The sequence below is a fragment of the Echinops telfairi genome, unplaced genomic scaffold (genome assembly GCF_000313985.2).
Source record: "Echinops telfairi isolate 266 unplaced genomic scaffold, ASM31398v2 ScPeMD7_3533;HRSCAF=4204_0, whole genome shotgun sequence".
NCBI classification, from domain to species: domain Eukaryota; kingdom Metazoa; phylum Chordata; class Mammalia; order Afrosoricida; family Tenrecidae; genus Echinops; species Echinops telfairi.
This window is the reverse complement of record NW_022107431.1, coordinates 93,080,682-93,106,232: the sequence shown is the minus strand read 5'-3', so window position 1 is coordinate 93,106,232 and position 25,551 is coordinate 93,080,682. Positions and strand designations below refer to the sequence as shown.

Genomic DNA, 25,551 nt, shown 5'->3' with positions numbered 1-25,551 from the left:
GGGAAACGGACCTAGGTGCAAATAATTATAGGTTTGGTAGTAGGGTGGCAGGTGGACATTGGGCCTCCTCTTATTTTCATTCTAAGCATAATAAATGAAAATTTAATTTCAACTTCACAAATATTGCATACTAATTAAATGTCATCATTCTTTCATATACCAACTCCATACTAATTAGTATCAAATGTCAAAATTAAGGAAACCAAAGCAATGGGAAGTTTCACTAACATAACAAAGCATTTTTACATTGCCAAGTCCCCTTATAGCTACTGACAATGAGCTTACACTTTTATGTAAAGAGATACGCACCCTTCCAGCTTCATCCATTGCAAGAATACAAATTTTCTGACCCCCATTTTCTTTCAAGTGTTCAGGATCTACCTTGTACTCCATGCGTCCACCAGAAACAAGAATCTTTTTCAAATTCAGTTGTCTAAGTGACAATGGACAAGAAAGCTAAATTATTATGTTTTCCAAAATAAACAGACTCAACTTTAAAGAAATCGTTATTCAAACAATAATCTCAGGCTGATTATTATGAAAGATAAAGCACAAAAAAATCAGTATGTCCCATCTCTCTTTTCTCTCTTTCCCTTTATACAAAAGTAGTTTCTGTCTAATGCAAGTCCTTCCCTCCCAAGTGCCTCCTCCCACACAGATACACACATTAAGTACCTAACAGCTCGGCTGCCAAAAACACACATTTGCTCTACGGTTTAAATAGCTAGTGTGGCCAAAGGCTCTAGTATATTTGCATTTAGCAGGAAAATTTAAAACTTCAAAATGAAATTAATTTCAAATATGGCAAGCCTTAAGTATATATATATAAAATGAAAATCATTATTATTCTTCTGTAATAAAAACTTATCCATTAGCTACATGATTCTTTTGAAAGAATGTGAAACAATAATAATGCCTCTATGAAAAACTTTAATATTTTCCAAAGTTAAAAAAGATATATTTATTAAATTACTATGCTGGAACTTATCCAGCAACAAAAAGAATTTCCTTTTTTAAAAAAAAAATTTTTTTTTTCTTAATGAAAACAGGATTAAAATGTTATCACAAGCAAATTTTATAAACATTAAATAAAACAACTTAAATCACTTCATACTCGGGGGAAAAAAGCCAATTCCTTCTAAGAAACAAGTGCCTGCACATTTTCATATTTCAGGTTTTCAAATGTGACCTATAACTCATGTCAAAAGTAACTCAACTGCTGTACAGGGAAATTGCCACACATTGATAATTGATATTTTCTGCTCATAAAATAACTTTATGAATAGAATCTGATCATGACATGCAATCTCACTTGCATTAAGCAAAAGCACATTTTTTGACTTTTAATTTAAATTTCTAATTGCTTTATTGTTAGATGGTGGCCCTCTAGAATTCTTTCGTGTACACTACTGCTTCCTGAAGTTGAGTTATACTCACCCAGGAATCAGGTGTATTTGCTCAGAAATCCATTTCAATACTTGCATTTATTACTATAGTTAAAAAATTAAAATGATATAAACTAATGAAATAACTGATTGAAAGGAAGTGAATATTATCTATTAGATAAGTTGAGTACTGTGGAATGATAGAATCAATAAGAATAGACAAGTCATCGTCAGGTCAACCGGCATAGCATAATTCACAAAGACAATACTCGGCCCTACACTTTGGTGAATAGGGACTGAGGTCTTAACAGCTTGTGCGCAGCCAGCTAAGGGCCACTATTGTTCTCTGCCCATCCAGAGGAAGGAAGAATGATAAAAATGGAAAGGCATATGGAAACAATTAGTTTAATGGACTAATGGATCATGCACTCACCAGTTTTCACAACCCTGAGATAAGAACTAAATGGTACCTGGCTACCACTATGAAATGTTTTGAGAAGGATCACATTAGAAAGTCCTAAATAGAGTAGAAGAAAAATATGGAACAAAACTCAACGTCACAGGAGACCAGGCTTACTGGTCAGATGGACTGATAGAAGCTCAAAAACTATGGTCCTTAGGCAAGTTTCAGGTCTGAAACCAAACTCATTCTGTTTTAGAATAGTTAACTATTGCAGACAAAATAGCATCATTAATACAAGGGCAAAGTTCAGAGGGTTAAGAAATGAAGAATGAAAACAGGAAATACAGGGAGGAAGTAGGATACGTGGGATACATTGATGAGCATGCAATAGATGAGTTGAAGCAAAACGTGTATAAATTGTTTAATGAAAACTGTTCCGAGAACTTTACCTAATTCACCAAGTTAAAAAGTTGGTTTTAGCTGTAATGAAACCAGGTATCGATGCACCAATGACAAATGACAGAGAATATACCTAAAGTACAGGTGTAGAACTTACATTACTAGAAACTTGTTCTAGTACCATACGAATATGGTTCATGAACCAAAGGCAGAACTGCAATTGGTGGACCTATCCATACTAAAATTTTATGTTTATGATTCCCTGCTTTAATTGAGTTTATGATCAACCAACTATTAGTTTATTTAATAGTACTTGAACATGCTTAGTGATAACAATAAGCCACACAAACCCAAAGAGAAAAATATACCAATTAGATATAAGCACTTGGACTGGGTAACGGGTTAATGGCATTTACTTAGTTACTTTATACAAAACAAAACTTATAAAAATGGCTGCACAAACCAGTGATGATGTTGTCACAAGATTAATTATCTAAAGCTATGAACTTTAGAAAAGTTCATACTCTCATGAAAAGAGAGTACAAAGGTTATATGCAAAAATTCCCATTTATTTTTCAATATGACAATTTATAAGGCACAACACAAAGTCAGTATTTGCTGAAAGAAGCTGAGCCAATACCAAAGTGAGGTTTCGTTCACAGAAGTGCACATACTTAGAAGCCATCTTCTTGCACTGATAGTCTGCAAGTAAGTAAACGTCTCCCCTCGTGGTCACACAGGCTGTGGCCCCATCACTGGCAGCAACCAAGGAGAGTGCAACATCTCTATGATGCAGAGCAGAGACTTGACGAGGAGCCGCTACACACTTCTCTCCATTGGGATCTAGTAAATAACCTAAAGAATTACACAGATAAGCAAATCACAAAATGCATCTATTTAAGAGTTAACTCTATTTTCCAGATATTGCCAGTAGATTACTTACCCAGCTGTCCCCCATTCAATCCCATTGTGTACACAGCATCTCTAGTCCAGAGCACAGTATGAAACCTGCCTGCCGCTACGCCAATAATTGTCTTCCCTTTCAGATGCTTGGCCTGCATCTACTCAAAGAGAAACACAAGACTGCGATTTACAATAAGACCTGTGATCTGGCAAAATTCTGTAAAGAGTGAGTAGATGAGGGTAGCAAACATGTTTATGGGATAATGCCCGCCACTGCCCCCTCAGGTGCTCATGGCAGTTGTCACAAACAGATCTCACACTAAGACATGAGCCCTTCTCAGGACAAAACACATTCCAACATGGCCACTTGCATTCAGCAGTTTTAACATGTGGGAAACTGACATGGTATAAAACCCAAATCATTACGCTTTGGGCTCTTCTTTGGTCTAACAAGCAACATGAAAAACCAGGCATTCTCATTCTTATCAGAAAACACCAAACTGAAAGAATAAAAAACCACTCACTGCCACTGAATCGACTCGGACTCATAATGACCTGAAAGGACAGAGTAGACCTGCTACTTAGGGTTCCTGAGACAGTAAATCGTGACAGGCGCAAATAGCCTCATGTTTCCAACAGAGCGGCTGATGGTTTCACACCACCAACCTTCTAGTAGCAGTTCAACATCTAACCCACAGCGCCTCCATTTTGGCATCACTAGGTCTCTCAACAGTGACCCTATTGAACAGATACTTTTGTTGTACAAGCTGCCCTGAGCATCACAAGATATTCTGCAATATCCTGACCTCCACCCACTACCAGTCAGCACCTCCCACTCCATGTATGACAACCAATGTGTCTCTGGATACTGCTGAATGCCCCGCGAGTACAAACTGCCTCTAGTGGAAAACCACACACGTCTGTAATCTACCCAGAGCTCCAATGTAGCCATACCATGAAAACAGAATAAAACTACACAGAATAAAACTATACTGAAATAGCCCACAAAACAGTTAAATGTTCACAAATTCCTACGATAGTTAAGGAAAATGTATCTACTAAGAAGTACCACAATTGGAGATGAAGACGAATTATTTCAAATCTACTGTTGACTCAATTCCAACATCGACTAGCCCGACAGGACTCAGAAGTGCCCCTGAGGGTTTCAAGGCTGTAATCTTTACAGAATTGAGCGCCCAAACTTTTCCCATGGAGTATCTACTGGCTCTGAACCATCAATCTTCTGGTCAGTAGCAGAGGGCTTAATCACTGTGTCACCAGGGCTACTTATTGATTCCCTCATCATACAGAAGAGCAAAGTAAATTTAAACAATTATTAGTAAAAATGTATACCTAATATTAATTTTAAATCCATAAATTTATAAATTATAAAAGGTTCAAGAGGAAGAGGGAAACGGGGAGGGAGGGGAAAAAATGAGGACCTGATGCCAGGGGTTTAGGTGGAGAGCAAAAGTTTTGAGAATGATGAGGGCAATGAATGTACAAATGTGCTTTACTAACTGATTTTTATATGGATTGTGATAAGAATTGTATAAGCCCCTAATAAAATGATTTTAAAGAAAAGAAAAAAAATAGAATATTAACTTCAAAATGAAAATTTTTATGTTCTGAAATAATAGCTTACCATTCTCCATTCAATTACTAAAATTGGGGAAAGGCCGCCCCCTGGTGGTGGTTAATGCAAATGAATGAGAAAAAGTGGAACAACTTTTAGACCCCCAGGCATGACTTCTGTGCAAAGGCAGAAATAAAGTTCAGGCTTCTCAGTGCTTCATTCCCATATGACTTTTTTATTTAGAGTTTGGCATAATTTTCCTCAATAAGGTATCTCAAAATAGTGTACATTTCACATTTACTCGACCTCCACTTATAAAAACGTTGGAAACCACTAGCAGCTCCCTCAGGAAAAATATAAGGCATTCTACTACCATTAAGAATAGCATTCTCAGTGGCCAGCTAGCTGAGAAGGAACAAAGTCCCCATGGAAGAAGCACACCAGCCCGTGTGATCATGAGGTGTCAATGGGATCAGGTATCAGGCATCAAAGACCCAGAACAAAAAAATCATACTGATGTGAATGAGGGGGAGGGCAGGGCGGAGTGGAAACCCAAAGCCCATCTGTAGACAACTGGACACCCCTTACAGAAGAGTCACATGGAAAAGATGAGCCAGTCAGAGTGCAGTATAGCACCGATGAAACATACAACTTCGCTCTGGGTCTTTAATGCTTCCTCACCCCCCACTATCATGACCTCAATTTTACCTTACAAATCTGGCTAGACCACAGCATGTACACTGGTACAGATAAGAGCTCTTGACACATGGAATCCAGGACAGATAATCCCCTCAGGACCAATAATGAGAGTAACGATACCAGGAAAATAGAGGGAAGGTGGGAGGAGTAGGGGGAACCGATCACAATGATCGACATGTAACCCCTTCCCAGGGGGGATGAACAACAGAAAAGGGGGTCAAGGGAGAAAGCAGTCAGTGGAAGGCATGAAAAAGAAATTTATAAATAATCAAGGGTTCATGAGGGAGGGAGTGTGGGCAAGAGAGGAAATGAGCTGATAACAAGGGCTCAAGTAGAAAGAAAATATTTTGAAAATGATGATGGCAACAAATGTACAAATGTTCTCCTCACAATGGATGTATGCACTAAGAGCTGTAAGAGCCCCCAATTAAAGGATTTAAAAAGGAAGAAGAAGAAGTCTCAGAAACCCACAGGGGCAATTCTACCCTACCCTAGAGGTCATTATGAGTCAGAATCCATTTGATGGCCCTGGGCTTTATACTTAATGATTCATTTCCATATTCTTATAGTACAAGAGGTTTCAAAAAGTTCATGGAAAACAATGGAATTAAAGATCATGAAATTCTTCTATAAACTTTTTGAAGCCCCTTCATATTAATCTACCTTATATTTAATTTTTTTATTTTGTGGAAAAAATACACATTTCCTAAGAAAATCTAAATCACTTAAGTAAAATGTATTACTTTGTCAATAACTTAATGTCTTTCTGTTCCAGTGCATAGCATATGGTCACCCTCTTGTTTAAAAAGGAGTTGTTTACCTGTCTGGGGACATTACAACTGGGAGGTGGGGGAATATGTCCTAACTGATGAAAAACATTTAGACCAAATGTATAAACACATCCATCTTCAGTTAATACAACTGTATGATCCTTAGCAGCTGCGACTTGAGAACAAATATGACCACTCAGTCCTTCCACAAGCCTCGGGACCTATAAAATAAAATAAACTATAACATAAAATATGAACCATTCATATGGGTACACAAATAGAATCTGATGATACCACATCTAACATTAAATGACTGGTAAACACAGCTGTCTACTATAAACTACACTTCAGCAAGGGCCAGATGGAGCTTAAAAGCATATGGATGTTGGTTTATGCCCCCAATATCCTCAATTAAGTCATTTGAAGAAAATATTTCAACTCAACAAATGATTTTTGAGCCCTTAGCATATACCAAGTATAGATTTGTTTATTATAAGTAAAAGTAACTCTGATTTCAAAGAATTCATTGGCATAGTGGGGGGAGAAAAACAAAGCAAAACAAAAACTCCATGTATCCTTTCACCGAATAACAGAAGATAGGGTCCTTTGAGTTGCCTGTTGTAGGTTCAAACATCAGTTCTGTCACTTACTAGCTATTTGATCTCAATCAAATTTCTTAACCTTTCTGAGTGTGCAAGGCAAATTAGTAGCATTGTAGAGTATAATAGACTTTATCTGGCTGATGTTGGGAGTTAAGGATTTGGCAACTTACCATAGTACGTGGCAAAGAGCAGGCAATCAATAAAGACTGCCATTGTGACAGCTGTCATTGTATATAAGATGAAGACAATTACAAAACTGCAATAAAACTTATCTTTAAGAATAACCTAAGGAGTCACTTTTCTAGAATGTAATGGTTGCTTTCAATTAGCATCAAGTCTCAGTAACTATATAAGATTTGGTTTGGTGATTGTATAATAAAAATATTGTCTCAATTACTAGGCCATAGAAGACGCTACAAGCAACACAAAGTGTACTTCTTCGAGAAAAACTTTATAACTAATCTGCCTTCTGAGTTCTTTAATTAAAGTCTGTAAACACTTTAAAGCTTATATACTCTAGTGATTCAATATATACATACTCATAGTATAATTTTTTATGGTTTAAAATATTGCATGTTATCTAAATCCTTAGTATGAACATATCATGAAAGAGTTTTCAAAATAAACTTAATGTTTCCTTATAATTGGTCAAAATAAGAATTATTTATGCTTTAAATAAACCAAAATTTCAACTAACGCTACGTAAATGGTGTAATGACATTTTATTACCAAGCATGTCTGCTCGTCACCATGTCCCAAACGTCCTCCCGGACCATGACCACAGGTATAAACCTGTCCCTTCTGGGACAGAAACACTGAGTGAAATTTACAAAGCACCACCTAAAGGGAAAATAAGCAAATATTAACCTTCTCTAAATAAAACTTCCTTACGTCACACACACACACACACACACACACAATGGTAAGTCAAAGGTCTTGCTAGAAAATCATAGATCTGTTTATTAAGAAAAAATATCAAAAGTGAGACTACAGTTTGGGACATCTTCTGCACCTCGGTCTACAAACACTTCTGAAGGCAGTGTCTCCATCTTTATCGCTCTTCCCTGAAGAAATATGTGCACTTCAATTAACACCACGTCAAAATGGCTGTTCAGCCATCCTCTAGGGGCCTCAAACCCTGTTCCTTTGAAATGTTCTTTGAATTTGGGGAACAAAAAGAAATCTGAAGGGGTAAGATCAGGGATGAAGGGTGAATTGGGCAAAGTTTCCCAAAGAATTGCTCAAAGGGCAGTCCTTGCTACCCTCGAAAGAGGGGCAGGTGCATTGTCAAGACGGGGAAAAAAACCTCTTTGGTTCAACCTTCCTTGCCTTTTTCTCACCAACGCCATGTTCAGTTTTCATAAACTCATAGAGACCCCATGATTGTACTGATCCTTCAAAAGTAAATCTATCAAATTATTCCTTGAAAACTGAAGACACATGGAAACCATTAGTCCAGTGGCTTATTCACCACACGAACATCAGTCACCATAATCCTGAGACTAGAATTGGATGGCATTCGGCTACATTCTACCACTTGCTCTGAATCACATTAGAAAGTCCTAGTTAGAGTTGGAGAAATGTAGAACAAAACTCAAAATCATGAAAGAGTTCGGGCTTACTGACTGAACAGAGACTAGAAGAATCTCTAAACCTTTAGTAATCCTTCAGGTTTGGACCTGCGTTTGCCCCTATGGCTCAATTTTCAACCAAATACCAGACAGGTCTATAAGGGAACAATAAAACTGGGTGGTATGCACATCTTGAATAATAAACCAGTTGAGTTAAAAAGGCAGCATTTGCCCAAGGACAAAATTCAAAAGGGTTCAAAAGGAATGGAAACAGAAAACACAGGTAAGATAAGCAATGAAATAAAATGTGTATGAATTTCTGAATGTATAACACATGATCTGTTCGGTAAAGAGTCATCCAATTCACAATAAAAAGATAAAAGATTGCTTTTTTTGAATCTCCAAAACCATCATCATAAAGTTCTAAATTGATTTCTCTGCCTTGACCTTAACTGTGCCTGCAGATGCCTTCAAAAGCCAATGTTTTGATTGGACTTTGTTCCAGGAAACATATTGGTAAGTCCATGATTCATCCCTGGTTATGATTCATTCCATAAATAGCTTTCATTAGCTTCGATCTTACTTAAAAGGCTCTTTGAGTTAACTAATCTTCATGCAACACCTTTGGTACCCAGTGCATTGAAGGCTTGCTACGGTCAAGGAGTTACTTAAAAGTGAAAAGGCCCAAACATATGAGATCCCAGCTGCAGCAGCAATCCGCAGCCATGTCAACTCCACAGTCTTCTTCCACCACTGTTTGCACGTTAGCCAGCTTCTCCATTCATCACGTCTTCTCTCTCTTGGCTCATCTTTGAGATCTACTCAATCTTCCTGAAAATGATTGAACTATCTAAAAACAATTGTGATGTGTGGGCAGTATTGCCATAAACTTAATGCAAAGCGTCAATGATTTGGGAAGGTGCCCACTGGAGTTTTTTGGAAGTTAACTTAACAAGACTAAGACAATTATATTACTGAGAGAAATTGTCTGCAGCCTTCCACTATTTGCAAAGACATGAGTAATTTAATACGTTTTGATAAACCTGTATATGGATGAACTGCACAATGGGTTGCAATATTTTTTACTTCACTTTTGCAGCAGAATATTGCTAATTATTTACACTAAACAGTGAGTACATGAGTATCCATTACACTCTACTTTTTTATATAGTTACAAGCTTCTATAATAAAAAAAAATCAAATACACACTTCACCATAAAATTATGAGTAAAAACAGAGGCACATGGGAAAAGAACAAAGGAGAAATTATGTGTACGAGGGGTGCCCAAAAAACCTGGCATTTTTCCCCCAAAAGCTATGTATTTAATTTTTTCTACAAAACAACCTTATCACCTAAAAAGTACTCTCCATTACACTTAATACATTTGTCAAATCTGGAGTTCCATTCTTGGAAACATTTTTCAAACTCATCTGTTTGGATGGCTGACAGCACCTTCCTCAATGTTTTTCTTCACCTCTTCTATGTCATCAAATCACTCTCCTTTCATGTCCCTCTTTATTTACAAAAATGAAAAACAAATCTCACAAAGCAAGGTCAGGTGAGCTGCATGGGGCAAGAGAGGCATAATGGTTTTGCCAAAAACCGGCACACTGAGATGGCGGTGGTGAGCAGATGCATTGTCCTGGTGGCAAAACTTCCCCACAAATCAGGCCCTTTTTGTCATGCACAGTTACACAATCTTTTCAGAACCTCTAAATAGAAAGCTTGATTAAAAGTCTGACCAGGTGGAATGAATGAGTCAACATTTTCCTCTGTTTGGGAAGCTGACAGACTTCCAAAATGGTTTGTCATCAATTACCTTTTGTGAAACAAGAAAACCACTGTACACTTGAGTTTTTCTCATAGCGCTGTCCTTGTAAGCTGTGTTCAACATCTCAACAGTTTCTGTGGCATTTTTCCCGAGCAGGAAAAAGAATTTCACAGCCGCATGCTGTTCTCTTAAATCAGCCATCACAAAAAACAAGGAAACTTCTTTCATGAAAAATTCACTGTGACCAGAGAGAACTTTCCCAGACGATGCCACTGGGTGCACTAACTCAGAGCAAGTTGCCTGATGCTTCCCTAGTGGGAAAAATGCATACTATGAAAGCTCCCCCCAGCGCAGCTTTTTTCCAGTGTTTTTTTGGGATCCCCTCAGATATTACTCACAAAGAACCTAAACAAAGAAAATGTATATTATGTCTTCAACTATGAAAAGTAGGAGCCAGATAATTTCCATTTTCATAAAATCACAAACAATAAAAATATAATGAGGTGCAATATGAGGTACAAAGATTTTAAATAGCGATATGCGTTATGAAAGAGTGAGGATGCCTTATGCTTATACCTGAGACTAGGAGATAGTGTGTGCAGCATGTCCTTCATATATTTCATTTCTTTTTCTAGTATGTTAAATCTTTAAGAATATTATGCAACTTTTAAGAAATTTTATATGTATTTTCAAATTTCTTCTTTTCATATATCTCTCTTCCATTTCTCCCCTCTTCCAATCCACTACCTTTGCAACACCCACCACACTCCACCCACACAGACACCTAACAAGTTCACAGATGAAAAACACCATCAGGTCGATTCCAACTCATTGCTGCCTCACCTGTTCAAGTAGCACCACTCCATATATGGGGTTTTCTGTGTTGCAATCTTTACTGAAACATTCTAACAGGGCTTTCTTCTGTGGAGCCACTAGGTGGGTTTGAATTGCCAAATTTTCCCTTAGCCAGCCAGCTTATTAACTCTTTCCACCATCCAGTGACTATCTATACAGTACTTTCCAATTTATTAACACTGTGTAGGCACTAGCACACGTCATATCTTAGGGTATTTTACATAGTCTCTATATATGATTAGGACCTACATATCTAAAAAGTTAGCAAATTTCTTTTGACTGATATCGTGAATAAAATGTTATTGCATTTCAACCTAGTTAATAGAAACCAAAGGAGAAGCTGAGTTATCGAGTAAGAAAAGTCCATTGACTATCTAAAAGTATTCCGTTTTACCTGCTTGATATAAACTCCACTTCTGGGGAACATATCCACCAACTCTGGATGGTGTTTGCTATTCTGGCTTCCATGGCCCAGGGTAAAATTTGTATTATCGCCCCAAGTATAGACATCTGTAGGGTCTAAAGTGAAAATTAGTTTTACTACACCATTAGGATTTTAATACAAATATAAATTTATTTCAATTATAGAAGTACTCTGTTAATACGTTTAGCTAAAACATGACCTTTTATAGGAATTGATTTAATCATGATTAGAAAGATGCCAACATTTTTTAAAATTAAATTTTGAATCCAGAAGATACCAGAAGACCTAATTCCTAACACAAGCAACTCTCAGTATAGATACTCTTAACAACTGCTCTTTGTTTTTCAGCAGTCAAAGGAATACTTAATTTCAATGAATATCATATGTAGTTATTTTAACTTCAAGGTGTATACAAAAAAGTTTCAAATGAAGCCAATGTGACATTACTTCTACCTCCACAGGAACATTAATTTTCAGTACTTTTCTCTTGGTAGGTGTAAAATACACTAGTGATCAAGGTGAAAATGACATTAGATTGGGAATGAAGTCTCATCAGAGGTAAGACAGAAATGTTCACTTTATTTTGGAATGCTGATAAAGTTCTAGAATGGAATTATTACTGTTAGCTGCAATGTGGTGTCCAAGGTAGAAATAAAAATGAAGAATGTGTCCTTATTTAGCTGGCTCACGAGTTAAATGTAAACTAGATAGGGCCCATTTTAACCTCTTTTCCTTTTCCCCCACTTCCCAATTCCAAAGCTCAATGGACAAACAAACTGGAGGGATAAGTGAAATTAGAATGTGTGGGTAGAAGAATCATTTCCATTCGCCATTCCTTTTTTCTCTATACAAATGTAATGCTGCTATTGGTGTGCACATTAATTACTTTACAATAGAATTCTAACTGCCTTTCCACTTTATATTTTTATACTTACGGACAAAATTCCAGACAAAAATGGACAAAATAAGTCTTGTGAACATGAAACCAAAAATTTCGATCAACACACCAAAGTAAAAACTCCTCACACAGGGCTACACACAAATCTTCTAGGTTTTTTAAAAAATAAAAATTGATTAAAATTTTCTAAGCTGTACTTACAAATTAATAAATAAAATTTATTTCTGTAATTTTCTTACCAGTATCCTTGAATATTACATGAGTGGGTCTATCTTTCATAACAAGATCCAAAGCTGATAAGCCGTCTTTATCTTGAATATATAGACTAACACCATGCTAAAAAATAAAAGTGAAACATTTTTAATCAATTTCTTATTCTTACCTATTAACGAATCAGGTGTTCAAGTCCAAAAATACAAGGGAAAAGGAAAGGTAAACAAAATAATTAGAATAATCTGATGTGTGTGTAAACTTTTCACAACTAAGAAAAAAATAACTATCCAAGTCTTGGTAGGATAAGGAAGAACCAGAAAGCATGAATCAAATAAACAATATCTAAAGTCAATATGAATTACTTATGAAAGCTTCCCATGGTAAGGCAGGTGCTGTTACCTACAAGATCCTAGGTCTATGTGTATGACTTTTTGGAATTCAACTAAATGTATATATTATCTATGTCTTTATAGGTAGAGGCTGGAAAAATTGCAAGGCAATGGCAGAGCAAAACTTGTATTAGGATTCTTTTTAAATGTTTTTTAAGATTTATTCTTTATAAATATGACATGGTCCTATATGCTATTTCTTTTTGCCTTGAATTCTGTCTTTATTACTAGGACAATTGTACTCTTTTAATTCTATTTTTATGATGGATACTATTTTCTTATCCTACCACTTTAACTCATTTTTACAGCATTGTTTGTGGCCTTTTGAGAAACATATATAATTAGATTGTATTTTAAAAAAACTTCTAGGACATATATATGTGTTTCTAAGCAGTAATTTAACGCAATCCATAGAGTTTTATGCGTACAATGCAAATGCAAACATAAACTGGAACCTTTTTCTGTGCTACTTATTTCAAGTAGTTAGCACACCTATCCCTATTACTATCTATTCTTAGAAAATAAATCTAATAGAGAAGTAGGAAGACAGAGAAGAAAGTACATTTCACATCATTCCACCATTACAGTTTTTTTTTTTCATAGTGAAGACATTTATTTAATAAGGAGGGTGGGGTATTGCTGTCTCTGTGTGTATGGGGGTGGAAGGGAGACAACCAGAGGAGTTTGTGCCTTGGCATCAGAGGCTGCAGTTTTTAAAATATAAAATGTGCTGCTTCTCAAAAACATATTTTAACGTTTGCTGTCAAACATTGTAAGACTTTCCACAATTGCTTAACTTTACCTTATTTAAACTAATGTGAGCCATCACTGCCTGTCCACACACATAATTTACCTGGGTAGTTAAGGATAAGATGAACCATAGTATTTTAACATGTCAAAATATAGCTCTATTTTAAGTTACTTAAAAATCTCCTCTTCACTTTTAACAACTGATTTCTAATAAACTATGATCAATTCTTACTGTTCTAGATGGTTTCCCGAAATGTCAATCAAGAGAACATGCTCAAATTAGGGAGCTAACAAACATCAGAAGTGATGATCTAAGGTCATATAAAATTTTAAATTATACTTTCAAAAATAAGAAATTCAGGTGGGAGGACCTAGCATTAGTCTTTGTAAGAGTAACAATGGTAGTTTTCAGGGATGAGTGTTCCAAGCTATTCATAGATCCCTAGAAATTTTATTTTGGCATTTTTATTGATTTGCTCCATGTTTTATAAAAACAAACTGGACTCAGGTAAGACTAGACATATTTGCATCATCCTAATCAGCCCTAATTGCATAAAAGATTTCAGACAACTTTTGCCTTCAGAACCCCCTATATATGCTGGGCTCTGACATTTTCTAACATGTTTATCTTAATCTCTAAATGATATTGGTCCAATTTTCACATGTCCAAAATAACGGGCAAAACTTATTAGCTAACTAAATAGCATATAAAATGTGAGGCTTACAAGCCTGAATATCTCATGTCTCCCTAAGAAATGAATGGACTTTAGACACAATTATTCTACAACTATCACCATCTGTCAGTGTGTCATACTGCGGTGGTTTCTAAGTTGCTACGGAAATTTTATGGATCACAAAAGAACACCATTTAACTCAATCACTTTGAACAAGTCACCACAAAAGAAAAAAGAAAAATCCAAACTCACTTCCATCAAATCGATTTTGACTATGGTGAACTTATAAGACAAAACTATCCCTGTAGGCTTCTGAGGCTGTAAATCATAGGTTCCCAAAGTTATTTGGCCTACTGTCTTCCTTTTCAGGAAAAAAAATGACTCAGCACCCCCTGGCAATTAGAAACTTCTGTACTATAGCCTCTAACCCAGGATAAAGTGTAGGTATCTGCTTTTGCAGCCCTGAACAGTTCCAGAGCCCCCTCGGGGGGACAATAACACCCACTTTGGGAAACACTACTGTATACCTTTATGGGAACAGATAGCCTCATTTTTCTCTTGTGGCAAGACTGGTGGATTTGAACTGATGACCTTGTGATTAGCAGCCCAACATATAACACCACCAGGGCTCCTCAAACATGTCATTAAGAGTGATCAATATCTAAAAAAGTGCGCTTTATGAAGGAATGAACAGTGAGGGCGAGGGAGGTGCTTGGTAAGACGGACTGGCACAACAGATACAATGATGAACTCCAACATGCTGGCGATTATGACGATGGCACAGGGCGGTACAGGATCGCATTCTGTTGTGCGCTCTAGTGCACTATGACCACTGGTAGTACTATTGGGAAAGTCTGTTAGGAAATATAGGAAACGTGTTTGGCTTGTTTTGATTGTCTTCTCAAAAGCAGAACCAAAGTTCAAAATCTGCATGTAGAAAGGAGCAGCGAGGGTCCAGGGCAATAAATCAAGAAAGGTTTTCTTTTTTTTTTTTATTTGTTTAATTATCTGGTTTTAGTCTATTTCCCCTTACTAGAAGGAAAACTCATTGAGGAGACCTTATCCATCTTGTTATGCAATGTAATTAGTTATTACCAGGTACACAGCTTTATGATCAACACAATCTTATGATTCTATAAATTCTTCCATTTGTAACTGGGAGAAGGTAAAATAATCAATTCTTCCAGAATAATGGTAGAGCAACAAGATGAAACAGAACCCTACAAGCACAGTCTTTGTCAACCACACATCCTGTCCTAGAGCCAAGGAACCACAGGAAAACTACGCAAGAAATACTACCTCCACTCCAGCTTTTTACAGAAGCCGAATTTTTGCTAAAGTTTTATATTTTTGCCAATTAGGAGCTTAAAATGTGCAAGTGCGTATGTGTGCATATAATATACATTAGAATTGATTTTAGTACTTAAATATTTCATACATATAGTTTTCATGAAAATCAATTTAAATATACACGTGCACATTGTATCTTCCTGCCGATGTAAACTATCTGAGTGCTATTGTGGGCATCAGATACAGGGTTGACACGAAAACTGCGATCACTCATTAAAGAAGTGTTGAAAGGAGCCCTGCTGGAGCGCTGGGTTGTGTTGGGCTGCTAACCATAAAGTCAGCAGTTCAAACCTACCAGATGCTCCGAGGGAGAAAGATAAGACTGTCTGCTCCCATAAAGACTTACGGTCTCAAAAACCCTACATACATTTATTATGAGTCTCAATACTCAATGGCAGTGGGTTTGGGTGGAAGGTCAAAGGAAAGATTAATGTACAGAGCACATCCAGATGGCTTACAATACACTGAATGGTCAAAAAAGGTTTCTACACGCCAATCAAGCCAAGATGATTTTCTGACTTCTCCTCAGGAGTGAGGATAATTGTTTTTAGGTGACTTGAGTCAATTCTGACTCATAATGACCCTGTTTAGACAAGAATTAAACAGTCAGATACTGCCCATCCTCTTAACTGTTATTGCTTGATAATTACAGATCTCTAAAGGGGAATGAAACACTAAAGGAAGGGAAGGTCCAAAGTTCAGATCAGACCACAACCGTTTCCAAATGAAGCTTCAAATCCTGACACTTAAATGGCAACTTATAAACCAGAGGCTTAGTGACTCTCCCAAAGTATGTAGGCTTGGAAATCAGTCACTTTTCACAAGAAACATGAAAATGCCAATGCTTTAGAGATGGGAAGGAGTAAAACTGATAGATGTTGTACATCTAGTTTTCCTCATAAAAGAGGAAATTAATCGGGACTGAAGTATATCCCAGGACTTTTAGATATAAGATTATTCAATAATACTATTAATAAACTCTGGGTATGCATTTTCTTCATTGGTCCTGCCTGGAGGGAGAGAAAGGTAATATTATTAACTTTGCCTTACAGATGAAAATCAAGATTTAAGATTATGTTACTTGTCCAAGATGACCCAGTAAATAGAAAACCTAGGTAGATTCTTACCAATAAAATATTTTTCTACTATTAATGTATAATAAAACTATTTTAATTAGTAAATGTCACCAACTATTTATTTCTTATGTTATATATCTATCTATCTGATATAATTAGTTTATTGTGCCAACCTGGCCAATAAACACATGTGGGGTTAATTGAAGGGCGGAGAGAGAAATGGCTACATGAACCTCGCCTTTCAAGTTCTCAGGTCTCTTGCTTTCTGATGGTCGGACCAGGGTGCAGTGGCCTTAGCCAGTTTCCTGCTTCAGCTGGCAAGGCTCATTTCCTCTAAGACATCCCCAAGGAGAAGCCGGATGGACCTATCCCGATGCAGCCCTGGGTGCTGGAGCAGCCGTGTGGAGACCCCCACCAGCGCTGAGATGCTTACATGTTCACTGACTCGGCTTTCCTCCTGCAGTCGGCATCACAGTGTGTGTTTTGTGAGATGGAGGAGGACTTTGTGGATTGGTGTTGGACATATGGGTTAATGGGTTAATGTTGGACTTGTGGGCTTGGGCAGCACTGGGTTGGGATGTTTTCTTGATGTGAACTTAACCTTTATATAAAACTCTCTCTTATACATGAGTTTCTGTGGATGTGGTTCTCAGTATTAGTACCCAGACTAATACACTATCTGTATAAATATATATATATGGAGAGAGAGAGAGAGAGATAATTATTAGCATTCTGGTTTTGTTTCTCTAGAGAACCACGTCTAATACTGACTTTAATTCCAAAGACGAATTATAGTAGTAAAATATATCAAACAAGTGGTAACAGCAAATCTAACTAAATCCTTTTTGTAAAGTAAGTGGGCAAATAAAACGATTAAGAAAAACATGCATGGCCAGACAGTTTTAATTAAACAGAAGAACTTGCCTTCAAGAGAGACCAGACGCAGTCAATGTGTCCATAAAAAATGCTTCTGTGTAAAGCGGTCCATCCTGATTCCTTGTCTTTCACCAAGAGATCCACTCCTTTCTCAATAAGCCAATCTAATACGCCTTTCTTTCCACAGGAGGAAATCAGATGAAGGGCATTCCGGCCAAAAGCATCCTTGATAGTTGCAGCGTTGTAACAATGACTAGAGAGAAAAGTCTTAATCTGTCCTTCACTCCCCTTTGTTATCACCGAAAGGATGTCCAGAGCATGCTTCAGGGATCGACACTTCGATGTGCAGTCAGGGCTAAGGGAACTCATCCTAGTATTTTTAAACTGCTTACTTCTTCAGAATACTCAGTTAATACTGCTGTTTAAAAACTGAAAATGCCAGGACACAAAGATGCTACTCCTCAAGAGGAGTTAAGAGTATATATGGCCTGTTGAGGATTGCAATTTAAATCCTCAGGACAACAGTATAAAACTATGTATATTAATATAATTTCTTTTGGCACTAAAATGAAAACAAAAATTATAAATAGTTCTATTACAAAGTTTTTATCAAAAATTTCCCCCAGTTTATAAATTATTCCTAAAGTCAAGCACCAAGGGGGAGTGGAGAGGGGAACTCCCCCTCCACACTCGCAGATCCTTTTAAATATCCATAATTGCAAGGGTGACCTATAAGGGAAGAAAAAGACAAAAGTAAGGTAGGTATCCGTCTCACAAAAAAGAAAATTTAGCAGCTAATTTTGTGTCTAATGTAATTTTATTTTAATATTTGCTTTTTTCTGATAATGCTAACAAATACCCAATCCTACAAAATTCTTGATGAACCAAATCTTGAGTAACAAGTCTCTAACGCAAATTTATTTTTTTTAAAGTAAAAAATAATACAAATACTATCTTACACTGTCCTCAAATATTTTATAATGACCTCCATATTTGCATGTCCTAATTCCTCTCTTTAAAAAAGTCCATCAATGTTTCACCTTCATATCCAAGCTATCTATTTTGCTAGGAGAACTTCAATTTAGAGGTATTTGGCTACGCTTGCAGTAAACCAGGGGACCTCAAACTTTTTAAACAGGGGGCCAGTTCACTGTCCCTCAGACCCACTGGAGGGCTGAACTATAGTTTAAAAAAAAACTATAAACAAATTCCTATGCACACTGCATGTATCTTATTTTGAAGTAAAAAAAAACAAAATGGGGCAAAAGCACCTGGATAAATGTCCTCAGCGGGCTACATGTGGCCTGCGGGCCATAGTATGAGGACCCCTGACTAAACGATTACCATATATACTCATGTATAAGCCAAGTTTTCCAGCACATTTTTTATGCAGTTTTTTTGTAAAATTAGGTGCCTCAGCTGATATTCAGGTTGGCTTATACTCAGTATATACAGTAACTCAAGAGCACTCTTGGGCAAACAAGGAAGGAGGTTAAACTATACACTTGTGTTTTTTTTTAAATAAGAATAATTTTACTTTTTTAAATAAAATAAGATGGGAGCATTGATGATATTGCTGGAAAATTTTTACGCCATCTGTCTTCAAGAATTTGTGAGCAAAAAAAAAAAGTGCAAATTAAATTTATAATGTGATACATAGTCTTAATCTATTAAAATGACAACGATCAAAGGGTGGATATTAAGGGGAGATAGAAACTTCCATCCATTGCTACTGATAATGGAAAAAGTTTGTACTCACACTACACTGTGTGTATATAATTCACTGCCACCTCTGATCTAGTTGGACACCTATGTTTATCAAGTGCTACCCAGCAGTTGCTGTTTTATTCCTCAATAAAACTTCTTTTCATTTGACTCTTAGCAAACTGAATTTCTTCTTCAGCACTGTCTCTACCTCAGACATCCTTACCTCCAGTCTTATGTTTAAGATTAATCTCGGTGTTGGTACATTTCTTTCCTTCTCCTGTTGAGATAGTTAAGGTTTATTGTGCCAACCTGGCCTAGAAACACATGTGGGATTAACTGAAGGGCGGAGAGATAAATGGCTCCGTGAGCCTCACCTTTCTAGTTCTCAGGTCTCTTGCTTTCTGATGGTGGGACCAGAGTGCAGCCGCCTTAGCCAGTTCCCTGATACAGCTGGCAAGGCTCACTTCCTGTGAGACATCCCCTAGGAGAATCTACATGAACCTACCTTGATGCAGCCCTGGGTGCTGGAGTAGCCGTGTGGAAACCCCTGCCACTGCTGAGACACTTACATGCTCACTGATTTGGCTTTCCTCCTGCAGTCGGCATCATTGCGTGTATTTTGTGAGATTGAGGGGGACTTTGTAGATTGGTGTCCGATATATGGGCTAACGTTGGACTTACGAGCTTGGACAGCACTTGGTTGGGATGCTTTCTTAATGTACACTTACCCTTTATATAAAACTCTTTCTTTTACATATGAGTTTCTGTGGATTTGTTTCCCTAAGTTTACCCAGACTAACACACCTGTATTTTCAGTCTTCTAACTATGTCCCAACAAATTATAACCATACCTAAACTTCAATATTTATGTAAGAATCCCATCCTGAATTTCTAATCTCCTAAAACTATATCATAACCACCATATCTGCTGCCATAAGAATACCAACAATAACCAACACACTTCTCAGGTATGTAGTCTTCACTAAGTGCCGGGCAGGCTGTTAACACAGTTCCATCTGCATGAAAGGTCCTTGCTCATAGGAGATGATACAAAGGATGCTAAAACTATTAAGTGGCTACCTAGGAAAAAATAACGTGAGATATTTACTTTATATCTTACATCAACATAAATTCCAGATAACTCAAAGACAAACAAAAAATGAAGCCAGTAAAACACTAGATGAAAACGTAGTTTTTTAAAATAACTGCCAAGAAAGGCCTTTCTAAACAAAGTATGAAATGTATGTTAAATAAGATAAATCAATAATAAATTCAATGTAGTTCTGAAGCTATATAAAATAATTGACAAAGAGGTAAAATCTAATTTCTAGCTTCTAAATATCAACAAGGCCAGCTGAAGAAAAAAAATCAAATATGACCACACTCAACCAAAAGAGAAATTTAAAGACTTTTAAAAAGAAAAGTTCAAAAAAAAAAAAAGAAAAGTTCACCTCACTTAAAAGAAGTGCAAATTAAATCTATAATGTGATACATAGTCTTAATCTATTAAAATGACAACGATCAAAGGGTGGATATTAAAGGGAGATAGAAACTTCCATCCATTGCTACTGAGAGTATAAATTGGTACAAACTCTATGGGGAGCAATTCAATAACGCTCATCAAAGTGCAAAACAGTTTTACTAATAGCAATTCATCCTATAACTCTCCATGCAGGAGATCCAGATGCAGCTCCTAGCCAATGCATTCCATGTATCTGTCTGCGTAGGTCTGCTAGTTCTTTTGATGCCGAACCAGTTCCATCAGAACTTTCAAAAGAAGATTAACTAAAAGAACGGCTTTGTAATCTAGTTCTGAAAATTAATGAAAACTCGAAGGGTCACAATCTATAGAGTTTATGTGTGAAATGGGGCATATGTTCAAGAACATTATTGTGCATTGCCTGGAAGTAACCCAACATGCTGAAGGAAGTATAGTATATCCATCCAAGGAAACATTATTCAGCTATCAAGGATGAAATAGTTATATACGTTCAGATATTATATAATCTACATGATATATTGTAATTTTAATGAGATAAAAAATACTATGTGAGTAAAAAATATATCTTTATGCTTTTTTATGCACTTTAGATGTCCAAAAGAAAATACAACAAAATAGCTAACAGTCATTACTCTGAAGAAGGGTGTCCAATGGTTAGTGATGGTGGGATGGTTAGAGTTTATGTCAACTGTGCGAAGACAGGGGTGGAGTCCAACCTCTCAATCAGGTCACAGCCTAATAACACCTCTTCAGGGTGTGTGGCCTTTTGATGAGAGATCCTATGGAGAACTTCTCTCCTGTCCACCTCTTTTCTCTTTGACCACCATGTTGCACAACTGGGACCAGCAGCACATGTGGCCCACGGTGACCCTAGGAGCATTTGTGCCCTACCACATTCCTGTGGACCTTGGGTTCAGGTAACTCTATATCCACTAGCCTGTGTTCTCCCTGCTTCTCCAGTTAGCATCTGACCCATAGACATGAGTTGGATGGGGCTGGGCCACTTTTTTGATATAAAATTCTTTCTCATACATGTATATGTCATTAGTTGTGTTTCTCTAGCAAACTCAGCCCAACATAGATTGGGATAGAAGATAAAACTTCTTTCTATACACCCTTTTGAATACTATACCAAAACCGAATTTCTTTAAAGTTAAAAAATGCTAATATACTGGTTAAAGAGTGCAGTGGACAGTGTGGGGATGGCCTATCTGACCTCCTCTGGCTTACCTATTGCCATGAGGCAGGGGTCAGCCATGCCTTCACTCATCATCACCTTCTTTAATCTGATACCACCCATTTTGCCAGGGCACTCTACTTCTATGCTGGGCTCAATAAATTGTTGCAATGGCCACTCAAAATTCACAACCCATACTCACAATCAATACACTACCTAGGGAAGTTAATAGGTTACTACAAGTCAGGATCAGCAAGCAGTAAAGATAAAGTTATTGGTCCACAGCAACAACTCTCCTGAGCCAGCTGTCTCTCAAATGAACCAGGGATGTATATAAAACATAGATACATTAATGGGCTTTGGGCTCACTTAATCATAGCCTTAATCTAAGAAAAATTAGTTCTTATGATATAGCCCAACTTAATACTCATCCTTAAGGAGAGATCACTGAATATACGGGTATATGGCAAAGTGTGAGGAAGAAATTTGATGGTGTCTGGCAATCAGAAAGAATAGTACCTGAGGTCTTAAATGTTTGTCTCAAAACAAACAGCCATCTAGCAGAGCGTCAACTAAGTCCACACTGAAGAATTACATCAGCCTGTGCTTTAGTTTTAATAACAGCAATGAAAGTTTCATACTAACTATTATTATAAATAATAAAATCCAAATCTAGAGGCGGGAACTGTATCAGAGATTCAACTGTGAACACCTGGTCTACAGAAGGCTATAAATGACGGTGGAAACCCCAAATCCCCATGATGATTAAGCCTCTAACCATAATCCACAGATGAAAAACTTTTGCTACCAGACAAAAGCATCGTAAAATTGATTATAACAAAAAGAAAGAAAATGATTATGGCAGATGCAGTTAGGTTAAAATGTAATACTTTATTATTTGATCTTCCATCTGATTCATTTTAAAGTTTCAGATTATATCATTTTGTTTTCTTTTAGATTGAGGTTTTTCTTTTGTCTTTGTTGTTTATGTTTAATGACTTGTTTTGCCTTTTTTTTCTGTATATGAATCTCAGGATAGGTAAATTTATAGACAGTAACTGGATTAATAATTACCTAAGGACATGGCAAGGAAGGTTGGGGGGGCGACGGAGGACTAACAACAATAACTACAAGAAGAAAATATTCTAAAACTGTGATGATGATTGAACAACTCTTCTATAAATGACCGAGCTATTCAATTGTGTGATACATGAATTATGTCAATAAAAACTAAAATCAACCAGAGGCATCACTCATCTGTCAGTGGAGGCTAGAAAATTATGCCGAACAAGACTCAACAGAGCTTCTAGACCTAGACAAACTAGGAGGAAAGGCCTGGGGGACTCGTTCAGAAAACCGACTAATGAAAACCAATGGAGCACAACACACAGATAAGCAACCAGTCATGGGGACCGTACAAGAACAAGCAGCAGATAACCAAAAACATGTATGTAAACTGCTTAGCATAGTGCCTGGCACCAAATATGCATCCAACAATTTTCTTTTATTAGAATTATTTTTTAAATCATTTTATAAGGGGCTCATACAACTCTTATCATAATCCATACATACATAAAGCACATTTGTACATTCATTGCCCTCATCATTCTCAAAACATTTGCTCTCGACTTAAGCCCCTGGCATCAGTTCATTTTTCCTCACTCCCCATGCCCCCCTCCCTCATGAACCCTAGATAATTTATAAATTATTGTTTTGTCATATCTTGCACTGCCCAAAGTCTAGAATTACTTTTTCAGTAACAGAAATGTAACAAATTTTAAACCCAGAAGTCCTGTTTGTTCAATGTCACAGTTACCTGGTATGGATACTTAGTCTTAACTAACTCCCCAGCTTTGAAGTCATTAACACTACAGTCTTCTAAGGAGTCTAGACATGGATCCTGCAAGGGCCAGGGAGTCATGGAAGCATTAAACCTAGATTCTAGCTTATACCATTTTTTCTTAGGATTCTATCCTTTCATCTCACCTTCAAATGTTAGGTTCTTCTACTGTCTACTTCATTTTCTTCCTGAATAATTGCAATCCTTATATCTGTTCCTGCCTGCATATCTCCCACAAATTCTAGATCTATAATTCCAATGTCCATTTCTAATCTTATTTATGTACTCAACTTATGCTTATTGAAGGGGAAGAATACGAAGTAAATAAAGATGTATTAAGTAGCCAGTGCCTGCTGGGCAGTTTACATGACAGGAGATAAAGTAAACCATGTAAATCATGCCACCAATTAAAGAGGGAATCATCCAATAAAAGTATTTTGTTTTAGAAAAGAGGGAATTAAAACTAAAACAGAGATCTAACTTTCAGTCTCTTATTTCTGCTACACTGCCTTGCCTCTCCAGTGTACCTACCCTGGGTCGCAGGCCTAGGAATACAACAAGATTAATACTCAAATATTTTAAATATAATGCTAACTTATAGGTTCATATTACTTAATTGAATGCATAATTTAACAACTATTTTGACTTAGCACAACTTATTATCTATTATATAGTTCCTGCCACTAAAAACATCAAAGTGTGGCAGAGAAGATCTATTTGATATAAATGAGTGATAATAATTTATCATAATTATAAATCCACGGCCAAGGTAAAGCAAGAGTTCTGGTGGTACAGTGGTTAAAGTGCTGGCTGCTAACCAAAGGTGACTGTTCAAAGCAGCCAGTCACTTCTCAGGAGAAAGCTGTGGCAGCCTGTTGCCCTAAGGAGCAGTGCTACGCCATCCTATAGGGTGGCTCTGAGTCAGAACTAACTTGATGACGGAAGGTGTTTGGGTTTGAGTTGAGGTAAAACAAGTGGCACATAGTAATGGGAAGTGGAGAAGAGGAGTATAAGGAACACATGTAGAGGAGAACAAGGGGGGCTTCCAAAAGGTGGTGAGCCAATAGTATTATCCTTTAATTCCATTTTTTCCCACAATTTTTGGAAGCCCCTTGTATAAAATACCGTTTTACCTGATAAATTCTGGGTGAGAGGCCTTCAAGGCAAGGGGACAGTAAATACAGAAACATGTAGTCGTCTTGGTCCATGATGAAAATCCCAGTAATTCAGAACAAAGACAGAAATTAGGTCTAACCTGCAGACTAGAATGGAGCAGAACATGCTCCTTTCGGAGAAAGGAGGAAGTCAGAGGCTTATTTAGGATCTTGAACTGAAAAGACTTGGTGAGAATTCATAGATTTCTGGCTTGGTTGGCAGGGCAACTAAGAAGAATAAAGGACCAATAATTCAGAAATCAGAGAAACGAAACAAAGAAATAAAAGTTAAAGTTTAAATGTCTGCTTATGCTTGATAACTATGAAGCACTGATAGGAAATTGAGTTGGAGGAATATAGTTAGCTAGAACCAGCTGTCTCAACTTAGAAAACTAATGGACTACAAACATCTTAGCCGATTTAAGTTGAACTCTCACAATGGTCCATAATTCTTCTATCTATCCTTGTTTAAGAGTTCAGTTCTCTGAACTAAAACATAGGTCTGATCATGCTATTCTTTGACATCCACAAAACCAAAATGAACTAATACCTATGTCTCATGTGCTAAGAATAGCCTTCTGACCTCA

General features: G+C 36.9%; 1 protein-coding gene across 1 annotated transcript in view; it reads right to left on the bottom strand.

Moving 5' to 3' along the window:
* IBTK (inhibitor of Bruton tyrosine kinase) overlaps positions 1-25,551 on the bottom strand; it is a 93,716-nt gene that overhangs the window by 62,914 nt on the left and 5,251 nt on the right. The window contains exons 2-9 of the mRNA XM_045294319.1: positions 17,634-18,314; positions 12,497-12,593; positions 11,330-11,454; positions 7,467-7,577; positions 6,186-6,356; positions 3,131-3,248; positions 2,862-3,042; positions 310-433 (exon numbers count right to left, since the gene is read on the bottom strand). Coding sequence (XP_045150254.1) covers positions 310-433; positions 2,862-3,042; positions 3,131-3,248; positions 6,186-6,356; positions 7,467-7,577; positions 11,330-11,454; positions 12,497-12,593; positions 17,634-17,954 — 1,248 coding nt within the window. The 5' untranslated portion in view covers positions 17,955-18,314. The remainder of the gene's footprint in view (positions 1-309; positions 434-2,861; positions 3,043-3,130; positions 3,249-6,185; positions 6,357-7,466; positions 7,578-11,329; positions 11,455-12,496; positions 12,594-17,633; positions 18,315-25,551) is intronic.